The sequence below is a fragment of the Triticum dicoccoides genome, chromosome 4A (genome assembly GCF_002162155.2).
Source record: "Triticum dicoccoides isolate Atlit2015 ecotype Zavitan chromosome 4A, WEW_v2.0, whole genome shotgun sequence".
NCBI lineage: Eukaryota > Viridiplantae > Streptophyta > Magnoliopsida > Poales > Poaceae > Triticum > Triticum dicoccoides.
In genome coordinates, this window is record NC_041386.1 from 126077145 (window position 1) to 126089963 (window position 12819).

The following is a 12819-nucleotide window of genomic DNA, read 5'->3' on the forward strand; positions in this document are numbered from 1 at the left end:
AAAAATAGAACAGTCTATAGCAATCTGAACATTGACCATACTTCTGTAACTCCAAAAATTCTGAAAAATTAGGAAAACATGGGAAATATGTATATCAATCATGTGTAAAACATTCAGAATTTTATCACGCTCCAACAAATTTTAACAATTCTTCTACTGGATGCAAAAGTTTCCGTTTTTGCACAGAATCAAAGCAACTATCATCCAAATCATTCCAAAGGCTTTACCTGGCACAAAAACTAATTAAAAGTAAAAAATACAATCATAAAAGTAGCCTAATTGTGTTCTTATTGAAAAATAGAAAATAAACAAAAAATTTAAAAGATAAATGTTGGGTTGCCTCCCAACTAGCGTTATTGTTTTACGCCCCTAGCTAGGCGTAATGCGTAGTTTCAAGTATTGTCATCATTGATTTACAATTCCTCAATCACACATCCATATCTCCTAGGAGTTCTAGCATATATGCTTTTAATGATCACACTCCTAGGAACAAAATTAAGAGATTTATTTTCATACATCGGTTCCTTTATCAAATCAACGAAGTTGGGGTGAACACTAATCATTTTAAGATCTTCACTATTGTTGCTAGTCGTGGCACCCTCGTGTTTTGGAGGTTGTTTGGGCCCCAGAACTAGTCGCCTGGCAAGAGCTTCTCGAGTGTATTGCCCTTCAGGCTCCGGATGTTGACCAGGCGCATGATCGCCTCCTTTGGCGCCTAGAACCGTCCGATCAATTCTTCACCAAATCTCTCTACCATGCCATCGATGCAGTTCCTGGGCCAGAGCCTGCTGCCCAAATCTGGACGATTGGACTCTCGCTAAAGATTCAGATCTTCCTTGGGCAATGGATATGGGGCCGGGTTCTTTTAGGGGTGGAGGTACTCAAGCGCAATGACCCCAGAGACGACGTCTGCCTGATATGCTAGACTACTAAGGAATCTAATCTCATATTTTTCGCCCGCGCATCCGCACAATTCCCGTGGAGCTGCTTCCGTGAGGTGGTTGGCGGCCATTGGTGCAATACCAACTTTCCCGACCTCTTCGAGGAACTCCAGTCTTTCGCGATGCAGTGCCGCCACATTAGGTGGCTGGGTATTGGGGATCTCGTATGGATGCTATGGACGATTCGCAATAAGCTTGTGATTCAGCGTGCGCCTTTTCAACGATCTACTGACGCGATTTTTAGAATGTGTGGCTACTTGCAGCTTTGGCGGCCGCTTAGCCACCCACCGGATCGGGATGCCATCAACATCTTCATTGCAGATCTTCGTACGTTGGACTTCTGCTTGGCTCCGCCGCTTACCTCACCACCTCAGGAGCCGGATTAGTCCTTCAGACTCGTTGTGGCAGTGCCTATGGATAGGCTCTTGCCCTTTTCATTCCGTTCTTTTTTCTCTTTAGGGCTTGTTGAGTTGTGCCCTCAGCAGAAGCTGAATCTTGTCGTGCTTTGTCTATGTGCTACTTGTGTGCGTGTGTGGTGTGTGCTTGTGTGTTGGAACTTTGTGGCTTCGATGTTTTACTTTATATGTAAAGTGGGGGAAAGTCTTTTTTTGGTAATAGTTTGGTATACAAAGTTCCTAAAAAAGAAATAAGATTCAAAATATATGTTTTATTATAAATTATGATACACATGCATGCTTATACTTATTATAGATTATGATACGTGTGTACCCTTATACTACTAGTTACATGATCTGCAGTACTCTCTCCTTCCATCTATATAGGGCCTAATGCGTTTTTTAAGACCCCTTTTGACTATTAATAAGATTAATAGTACATGAGATGTATAATGTGAAAATTATATCACTGGAAGCTCCTTTCACATACGAATTTGATGGTATGCTTTGTGTAACTTGCATGTCATATATTATGGCTCTAACATTTGGTCAAAGTTTAGCCTCGAAAAATGCATTAGGCCCTATATAGATAGAAATAAAAGAGCAAACATGCTGGAATCAAGCGTTCAATTGCCTCTGACCAACGACCCAGGTCATTCCAAGGTTGAGCACAACCGAACCCAATTCACATCCCACAAAACTGTGTAACTATCATATTAACAACCCACGTTACAAAGAAAACAAAAAATAAATATTTATCTCCTTCCATACAAGAGCACACTACAAAGGAAAGAAAAAAAAATCAGCGCCCATTTTACAAAAGGAACAAAATTACAATATTTACCTCCTTCCATAAAAATGCATATTCTATGGTTCGCTATCCATGTTGCTTGTGCAGTTACCAATCGCATGATTCTTTTGGGCGTCTTCCTGACACGTCGGCCATGGCGAATATGCTGTCGGGTGGTTACCAATCGCATGATTCTTTTGGCTGTCTTCATGACACGTCGGCCATGGCGAATATGCTGCCAGGAGTCGTGGTTGTGGGTAGCCATGGGACGCCACCATCGCTCTTCGCTCAAGGGCCATCCGCTGCATCCACCACCACAGGCACGACGCAACGGAGGGTTGTCATCGCGTGGCTCACGCCTGGGCCGGGAGCAGCTGGAGATGGGGAGCCCCCTCTGGTGGCTTCGAGGACCCGTGCACCGCCTTCGCCATTGGTAGCTACGTCGCATGACGACCTCGTCGGGGAAGAAGGAGGTTGTCACGGCTCACCTTGGTCAGAGAAGCCGAGCCGTGTTGTCAGCAGCCGATGCTCCGGTCGGGGCTGCGTAGGAGGAAGATACCTCACCGGGGTTGTGGGCCATGCATTGTCACGCTGCCACATGCTTCTGCTCTGCAGCCGCACCGAGAGTTGGTCGTTTGAGAGGCTCATGGTGGAAGGCGTCCATGAGTCCAAGGCGGTGAATTGTGCGCCACCCCCCACGCCCACGCTAGTGGGGAAACTATCATCGAGAGCCGATGGTGCTCCATCGACCTCTTGCCTTCGATCTAATGAAGTGTTTCGTCCAAATACGTCAATTGCTAGGTATTAGTTCTTTGTACGGAGGTGGCAATTTTGGTACATATTTTGAAGTAGTCCATCCAATCCTTTTTACACCACATATAAGATTTGTTTGAAGTCAAACTTCATAAAGTTTAACCATATTCATATAAAAAAGTATCAACATCTACAATACTAAGGTTATAAAATATGAAAACTAAATTCATGACGCAACTAATGATATTGATTTTGTCTTGTGAATGTTGATATTTTTTTCCATAAAGTTAGTCAAATTTTATGAAGTTTGACTTCAGACAAATTTTATATGAAGAGTAAAAAGGGCCGAAAGAAGTATGCAGTGAATAAAGCTCTAAACAATATCCCATCTATGGAGCGAAGCATCATAAATTGCATCAACAAATGGACCTTCAAGAGAGAATCATCATCAAAGAATAAACAATAGATAATGTTGCTACTTGTTTTCTAATATTTTTGTAACAAATTATAAAACATTTATTTAATTGTTAATTTTATGTGAAGACATGTCTACAGATTGTGTGTTACATGCCTGTTCACATTGTTGGCATGAGACACATTTAAATAGATTGGTATACAAATAGTTTGATATACAAAGTCACTAAAAATAAAATTCAAAATATGTGTTTTTATTATAAATTACGATACGTGTGCTCGTTTATAATATTATTGCAGTGTCAAAAACACTCTTATATTAGGGAGTAAGTTACACGAATGAGTTTTTTTTTTAATTTATAGTTACATGAATGAGCTAATCCACTTCGTGACTTCGAGTACCAAAGTCGGTAACCGGGTCCCCAGGAATCCAGGACAGGGAACTTGCCGGCCGCGCAATGTCCAAACACGCCATTACCGCCTAAAACATATCGTTCGTACGATCAGCACCGAACGGCCAAGATTTCCCGCAACGACAGCCATCAGACGTGGATCAGACGGCCAGGAAGGAACCCTAGCACCCCCGCTGCCAATATAAAGTGGAGAGGCATTCCGCTCTCCCACCCCCCTCCTCAGTCCCCTCCCGCCGCCGCCTCCCCTCCGTTCGTTCTTCTTCTTCGGGGTCAGTTTCCCGATCCAGTCCCCTTCTCTTTTCTGAAGCGTTCTCCATGGCTGTCGAGAAGCTCTAGATCTACGCTCATGTCTCAGTTTCTGCTTAGTTGCCTGTAGCGCGCGAGCCGCTGGAGTTTTAGGAGCCTTTCGAGCGGATCGTTCTTTCGTTTTTACTTTGAAGGGCTTTCTGCTAATACTGTTGCCTTGATCCGTAGTTTGCTAGGGTCATGTTCCTAATTTGTTAGCGCAATTGCAAGCTCGTAATACCGAATCATCTCTGCTCTTTGTTTGTATATTTATCGGTCCATGGACGTATACTTTTAGTTCGTAGAATGCACAGATTACAGTCTTGTGGAATATTTATATGTCGTTCCATCATATTTTTTTTGTCGTTCACTGGTGGTGTTGCCGAGATCTAGTTATCGCTTCTGGATGATATGCTGGAACTGTCATAGCATCTTATTAGACCATCTTTTTACTGTTAACCGTCACCGGCAGCAAGATATTTGATCTATCAGTTTATGTCACTTGTTCACATGATGATTCTCCGCGTTTGTTGGTTTTAATAAATTTTTATCTGTGTTGCAGTTGGGTAGTTTACGTCTACCCACCAGCCATGGGTAAGGAGAAGACTCACATCAACATCGTGGTCATTGGCCACGTCGACTCTGGTAAGTCGACGACCACTGGCCACCTGATCTACAAGCTTGGAGGCATTGACAAGCGTGTCATCGAGAGGTTCGAGAAGGAAGCCGCTGAAATGAACAAGAGGTCTTTCAAGTACGCCTGGGTGCTTGACAAGCTCAAGGCCGAGCGTGAGAGAGGTATCACCATCGATATTGCTCTCTGGAAGTTCGAGACCACCAAGTACTACTGCACCGTCATTGATGCCCCTGGTCACCGTGACTTCATCAAGAACATGATCACCGGTACCTCCCAGGCTGACTGTGCTGTTCTCATCATTGACTCCACCACTGGTGGATTTGAGGCTGGTATCTCCAAGGATGGCCAGACACGTGAGCATGCTCTCCTTGCTTTCACTCTTGGAGTGAAGCAGATGATCTGCTGCTGCAACAAGGTATAACTTGCAAAAAATCTTCATTCCTGGAAGGCCATATAACCATATTACTTTGTATAGATGCTGCTACTTGTGTGGTAGACTTGTTTGAGGTTGCTATATGATCCAAGTGCTTGATTTTAACTAACAGTAAACATGCTCTCAATCAATTGCTTGATTTCATATTGCTGCACACATATTTTGATTGTAGTAGTCTAATTGTATGTTTGATTTGTAGTACATTTGGATATACCAGCTTTAACCTGTATGAATCTTCATGTAATAATAATATTAAATGGTGTGGAGTTGGATGTCACTTGGTTCATCATCTAGACGAGAACTATGCACAATGTATTAATATTTGTCTGTTGTCCTGTACTGCCATACCTGCAGTTTTTCCTGTAACTAGTTGATTGTTCTGCTGCTCTAATGTTTAATTCTCACTCTGTGATAGGTACTGCTGTGCTAGTGTTTTGTTCTGCTTGTTTATGCTAGTTATAACAGTATAATCAAGTCTTTTGTTGTTATCTGTTTGCAATATCTTACAGTTCCATCTTAGATCTGAGTATCATTTAACTAAAGGTGTCCTTCTACTGTTATTTTTTAGATGGACGCCACCACTCCCAAGTACTCAAAGGCACGTTACGAAGAAATTGTTAAGGAGGTCTCTTCCTACCTGAAGAAGGTCGGCTACAACCCTGAAAAGGTTCCCTTTGTCCCCATCTCTGGGTTCGAGGGTGACAACATGATTGAGAGGTCCACCAACCTTGACTGGTACAAGGGCCCAACCCTGCTTGAGGCGCTTGACCAGATCAACGAGCCCAAGAGGCCCTCAGACAAGCCCCTCCGTCTTCCCCTCCAGGACGTTTACAAGATTGGTGGCATTGGAACTGTGCCTGTTGGCCGTGTTGAGACTGGTGTCATCAAGCCTGGTATGGTTGTTACCTTTGGTCCCAGTGGTCTGACAACTGAGGTCAAGTCTGTTGAGATGCACCACGAGTCTCTCCTGGAGGCGCTTCCTGGTGACAACGTGGGCTTCAACGTCAAGAATGTTGCCGTGAAGGATCTGAAGCGTGGTTTTGTTGCATCCAACTCCAAGGATGACCCTGCCAAGGAGGCAGCCAACTTCACCTCCCAGGTCATTATCATGAACCACCCTGGTCAGATTGGCAACGGCTACGCCCCAGTGCTGGACTGCCACACCTCACACATTGCTGTCAAGTTTGCTGAGCTGGTGACCAAGATTGACAGGCGATCTGGTAAGGAGATAGAGGCCGCGCCCAAGTTCCTCAAGAACGGTGATGCTGGCATAGTGAAGATGATTCCCACCAAGCCCATGGTTGTGGAGACCTTTGCCACTTACCCTCCTCTTGGTCGTTTTGCTGTCCGTGACATGAGGCAAACTGTGGCTGTTGGTGTCATCAAGGGTGTGGAGAAGAAGGACCCAACTGGCGCCAAGGTGACCAAGGCTGCCATCAAGAAGAAATGAGGCGTTTACCTGAATCCGTCTATGTCTGCTTTTTGAGATCTCTAGTAGTTTAGTGCCTATTAAGTTTTGCTACTGTTAGCGCCGTGTGATATGCGCCCTGTTGATGTGTCATTTGAGTACTGTCGTTAATTTCGGCTTTTGACAAAACATGGAAGCTTCTGAGACTACTCATTTTTATCCTCTGCTTTGGAATGTTAGGCTGCTACTTTTAGTCATAGCTGATGTTTCTCTTTGAAGCCTTTGGTTTTTTGTCGCCTTTGGTGGTTTTTTTGTCATGATAATAGCAGGTTGTAGGCATTCTCACATCTGTTTGCATTGATCCCCATCTAGGCCTTCCAAAATATGTTTGGCCAATAGTGGCATGACCAAAATGTTAGGGACTTGGATAGTAACTAGGAAAATTTTGGCAAAAATCGTAGGCTTTGATTTATTAAAAGATCTAGCCATGTAGTGCATAATGAGCTGATTAAAATGCTTACAATCAAATCAGAACTAATGGGCAAATAAAGGGTGCAAAATAATTAGCCTACACCGTTGCACAACGGAGGGAAATAGAGTGCAATGACGTTTTTGTTAGTTCAATTAGAAAAAGATTATCGTTGTTAGGGCTGGGGGGCTCCATGTGCGATGTGATTCAGTTAGGATGTGTTTGGTTGAAGGTGTCGCGTTCAATTTTCTTGGAATTGAACCATTCAATTCATGTGTTTGCCTGAATATAAGTGGTGAGCTAATTATTTAGGGCGGGACCACCAGTCATGCTCACATAGTCATGCATGCAAAGGGTGACCATTTGATTCGACCGATTTGGTTGGGTGGAACGGTTCAACATCTTCATGGCATATTCTCTTTTTTTGGCTCGAACCATTCATGTGCTTTATAACCAAATATGTCTATTTTCTGAACGATCCCAACCCATTCATGACCGCCCTTACAACCAAACGCACCTGAGTAGGAAATATGGAGCGGAGTAGCGCAGCACCAAGCCGGCGGTACATCCTCACCTTGGTGCAAAAGTTTTGTGAAGCTTGTAAAGTGAAAAAGTGATTTTTCCAGAAATAAATGATTCTTATTGATTGGGCACTATATATACAGGGAGCAGTTACAAATTTGTGAGAGTATTTCAAACCGCAAGCAGCGGTTGCTAATGCGTGAGACATAACAGTAACTCTCGGTTCCTTAATTAGGACTTGATAATTAATAAATAATCAAGTGCTCTAATTTTATTTCTAACACTCCTCCTTGGATCATGCATCTTCTAGAAGAATCCATCATTCAGTGCTTCTTGTATATTTCATCATCTAATGCTTCTTATATAATCGTCATCCTGCTTGAGAATCATTTCTGCAATTTAAGAACCTTCCTAAAAAACCCTGTGGGAAAAATATGAGGAGTAATAGATACACCATTGAAAACTTCTTTAAAACTCTGTGGGAAAAATATAAGGAGAAAACGATATGATATAATTTATATTGCCTCATTAAAAACCTTTTATGAGAAAACTGATGCAAAAACTCATAAAAGAAAAGAGTACAATAATTATTATCTGATGATAACTAAAGGGTTATAATTCTAAGAGTTTTTCTTCCCCTGAAATTTGCAAATCTCGAAAACGTCTCATACCAATCCCATGAATACATTTCTGAAATGTTGAATTTGGTAAAGACTTTGTGAACAAATCTGCTAAATTGTCACATGATTTGGTTTGTAAAATATCAATTTCTCCATCTTTCTGTAATGAATGTGGAAAGAACAACTTAGGAGAAATATGTTTTGTGATATTATTTTTAATATAACCCATTTGCATTTGAGCAATGCAAGCTGCATTATCTTCATAAATAATAGTTGGTGATCCTAATGAACTAATACCACACGAAGTTTGAATGTGGTTAATCATCCTGCGAAGCCATACACATTCTTTTGATGCTTCAAATAATGCAATTATTTCAGAATGATTAGTGGAAGTTGCTACGAGAGTCTGTTTTTGTGACTTTCATGAAAAAGCAGTTCCACCATATAAGAATACGAAACCTGTCTGTGACCTAGCATTGTGAGGATCAGATAAATAGCCAGCGTCAGTATATCCTACCATAGTCATATCTTGGTTTTTCTGATAGAATAAGCCAAGATCTTTTGTGCCATGTACATATCTAAAGATATTCTTTACTTCTGTCCAATGACGTTTTGTTGGAGCAGCGCTATGTCTAGCTAGTAAATTTACCGCAAATGCAATATCAGGTCTGGTGCAATTTGCAAGGTACATTAGCGCACCAATAGCACTGAGATACGGGAACTCAGGTCCTAATATCTCTTCGTCATCATCCCGAGGTCTAAAAGGATCTTTATTCATATCAAGGGATCTGACAACCATGGGTGGTTTGGTTGGATATGATTTATCCATATTGAATTTTTCCAAAACCTTTTGAATATAAGCAGGTTGATATACTAAAATTTTCGAGGGAAGATGCTCAAGCTGTATGCCTAAGCAAAATTTGGTCTTTCCAAATCTTTCATCTCAAATTCCGTCATTAAATGATTGCGTGCTTCTTTTATATCATGTGTACTCCCAATGATATTGAGATCATCAACGTACACTGAGATGATGCAAAATCCATTTGAGGATTTCTTTATAAATACACAAGGGCAATCATCATTATTTGAGTATCCTTTCTGAATAAGAAACTCACTCAGTCGGTTATACCACATTCTACCCGACTGTTTTAAGCCATAGAGTGACTTTCGTAATTTTACACAATATGCGTTGCGATTTGCTTTTGGATTCGGCATTTTAAGTCCTTCAGGAACTTCCATATATATGTCCGATTTGAGTGACCCATACAAGTATGCTGTCACTACGTCCATTAACTGCATAGATAAATTCATTTGTACTGCCAAAGATATTAAATATTGAAACGTTATTCCACTCATGACAGGAGAGTATGTATCATCATGATCGATGCCAGGTCTCTGCGTGAACCCTTGTGCTACAAGCCTCGCTTTGTATCTCACCACCTCGTTGTTTTCATTCCTTTTTTGAACAAAAACCCATTTTGCTCCCACAGGGAAGACATTCTGAGGAGTAGGTATTACTGTGGAAAATACCTCTCTTTTGTTGAGCGAGCGCAGTTCTGCTTCAATTGCTTCCTTCCATTTAGGCCAATCAGGACGCTTGAGGCAATCCCTGACGATCTTTGGTTCTGGATCCAGTTGAAGGGTTTCAGCAATTTCAGAGGCAAAATATATGTCGACAATTGTAGTCTCTCTGTTGTATGATTCTCCTGTTTCTATATAGTTTATGGAAATTTCTTTTATACCTTCAGACTCTATGTGATTTCCCACAACAATAGAGTCATGGTGTTCCGATGTCCCAGCTACTATATTTGTATGCGCATTTATGCTGGGTTCTAGATGTTGATCATCTGATTGGTGTCCTTCAACTTGAGGTTGAATTGCATTTACTGGTAGAGGATTTGATTTCCTCTGTTTCCGCGGAGGCTTTTGAGAAGCTATATTCCGGCTAACCAGATTTCTCCTCTTACTCTCATTTGGGGTTTGAGTGGTTTTACTTGGTACCTCCACTCGTTCTGGTGCATTAACAGCGGGGATATGTGATTTAGTGACACCTTTATGGTCAGTAAATGCATCTGGCAGATTATTTGCAATGTGTTGCAAATCTATAATCCTCTGAACTTCAGTTTCAGATTCTTTAGTACGTGGATCTAAGGACTGGATGCCTGTTACATTCCAATCTATTTTCTGACATTCTTTGTGGTTTGATTCTCCCCCTAATGCCGGGAAATGGTCCTCATCAAAAATAGAATCAGCGTATCGAGCAGTAAACAGGTCCCTTGTAAGAGGTTCAAGATATTTTATAATTGACGGAGAATTATAACCCACATAGATCCCAAGTTTTCTGTGGGGGCCCATGGTTGTACGTTGGGGTGGTGATATCGGTACGTATACTGCGCAACCGAATTTTCGCAGATGGAAAATACTTGGCTGAGTGCCACGAACTAGTTGCAGCGGGGGGGTTGTGTGGTATGCAGTTGGTCTGATTTGTATCAGATCTGCGGCGTGTAATACCGCATGTGCCCAACAAGATGTTGGCAAATTACAATTCTATAATAATGGTCGAGCAATTAATTTTACTCTTTTGATGAGAGATTCAGCCAATCCATTTTAAGTATGAACATAAGGCACATAATGTTCTAAATTAATGCCCATAGCCATGCAATAGTCATTAAATGCGCGTGAAGAAAATTCAGCAGCATTATCCATTCGAATTGTTTTTATCTTATTTTCGGGATGGTTTGCTCTTAATTTGATAATCTGAGCAATTAACTTGGCAAATGCATGATTACGTGTGGATAATAGACATACGTGTGACCATCTAGTAGATGCATTTATGAGTATCATGAAATACCTAAAGGGTCCTGATAGTGGTTGAATTGGACCACATATATCTCCTTGAATGCGTTCAAGGAAATTTAATGACTCATTTTTTACTTTAAGATAAGATGGTTTTATAATTAATTTCCCACTTGCACATGCGGTGCACACAAAATCTGATGATTTGGGGAATCTTTTAGTTGGAAGGCTGTGACCAATAGAATTGTCAATATTTTTTCTTATCATCCCTATGCCAGGATGACCTAGGCGATCATGCCAAGTCTTGAATTTATCAAGGTCTTGAAAAATTATTTTGTACGCAACATGTGGTACGGGTTTTATATAACTATAATATAATCCAGATGAAAGTGAGAGGAATTTCTCAAGAATTTGTTTCTCAGACCCATTGCTCTTTGTTAAAAGCAAATATTCAGTATTATTTTCAGAGATAGTTTCCATATGGAAATTATTTGATCGAATGTCTTTGAAACTTAGAAGGGTGCGAGTAGATTCAGGATACAAGAGTGCATCCTCAATTACAATGGTAGTACCCATAGGCAGAACGAGTGTGGCTTGTCCTGAACCAATAATTGATGCATCGCGACAGGCAATGGTCATAATATTCCCTTGTCTCTTAGTTAGAGTTTGGAAATATTTTATTTCCCTTAATATTGTGTTAGTGGTACAACTGTCCACCAAACATAGTTCTTCTTCCATTGGATTATCTTCCCGTAAAATCTATATAGAGTAAGAGAATATTTTAGGATGATTTTTATTCATTACTCACATATAAATACATGCAAAGTATTCATATTACAGTTACACATATAAATATGACATTATGTCTGAATTACATAAGATGATTGGTCCGTAGGACTTTATTCTACTTAGAGTTATACAAATTTTAACTTCCATTATTACAATAAAATAGCTGATAACATCAAATGAGTGATGTGGAGATTATATGAGATCTACGTATGCGTCTTGGGTGTATTCCACCATCATGTTGTCGACATCAAGAAGATCTTCATCCTTCTTCCTTGTTTCCTTAGGAGCGCTTTGAGAAGTGCTAGCTTCAAGGTTCTCTTCTTGTTGTAAAGCGTTGAAGTGAGCTTCTGCTTTTCCATGAACTTGTTTGCCTTTCCCAGTGGATTTGAGATATAAATCCGCTAGATGCTTAGGAGTTCGACATTTGCTAGTACGATGGTTAGTACATCCACACCTTTGACAAATCTCGGATTTGGTGTTTCGGTCATCTTTCTTAAAATGACCTTTACCTTTAGATTGACCAAATGTTTTCTGCTTGTTGTTCCTTTTCCTCTTTCCATTGAATTTCTTGAAATTCTTTTTATTCCCCCATACTTTTTAGTAGACTGAGTGTTAGCATGTGCTTCAGGGAGTGGCATGGAGCCCGTTGGGCGTGTCTGATGATTCTTCATGAGAAGTTCATCATGTTTCTCAGCCTGAAGTAAAGTGTATATGAGCTCAGAATACTTTTTGTATTTTTGTTGACGGTACTGCTGTTGTAGTACTCTCATCGAGGGGTGGAAAGTGCACAAGGTCTTCTCAATGAGATCTTCTTCTGAAATTGCTTGGTTGCAAAATCTTAGTTTAGAATTAACCTTGTGAACCGCAGAGTTGTATGCTGCCACGGATTTGAAATCTTGGAACCTTATGAGGGACCATTCTCTTTGGGCTTCTGGTAGCATAACTGCTCTTTGTTGGTCATATCTCTCCTTGAGAGAGTTCCATAAAGCAAGTGGATCCTCCTCCATTAAATATTCTGTTTTTAAATCAGGATGGAGGTGATGCCTTATAAAACTTAATGCTCCATATTTGACTGCTTGCGGTATTTCCGCAGCGCCTTCAACAGGTGTGATAATTGTGGAACCAAGTTTACGACATTCTAATGCTATCTTGGT

The 12819-nt window shown here is 41.0% G+C and overlaps 1 protein-coding gene across 2 annotated transcripts; it reads left to right on the top strand.

Annotated features, from left to right (window-relative positions):
* Positions 1–2280: 2280 nt before the first annotated feature.
* On the top strand, positions 2281–6728 carry LOC119285375 (elongation factor 1-alpha-like). 2 transcript variants are annotated; one of them, XM_037564628.1, is made up of 4 exons: positions 2281–2802; positions 3594–3619; positions 4554–5043; positions 5630–6728. In XM_037564628.1, exons 1-4 carry the CDS (start codon positions 2281–2283, stop codon positions 6509–6511), a joined length of 1920 nt encoding a protein of 639 aa, XP_037420525.1. In that variant the 3' UTR covers positions 6512–6728. The 2 variants fall into 2 exon arrangements, with proteins under 2 accessions (XP_037420525.1, XP_037420526.1); XM_037564629.1 differs by lacking the exons at positions 2281–2802; positions 3594–3619 and adding an exon at positions 3910–3975.
* Positions 6729–12819: the final 6091 nt, after the last annotated feature.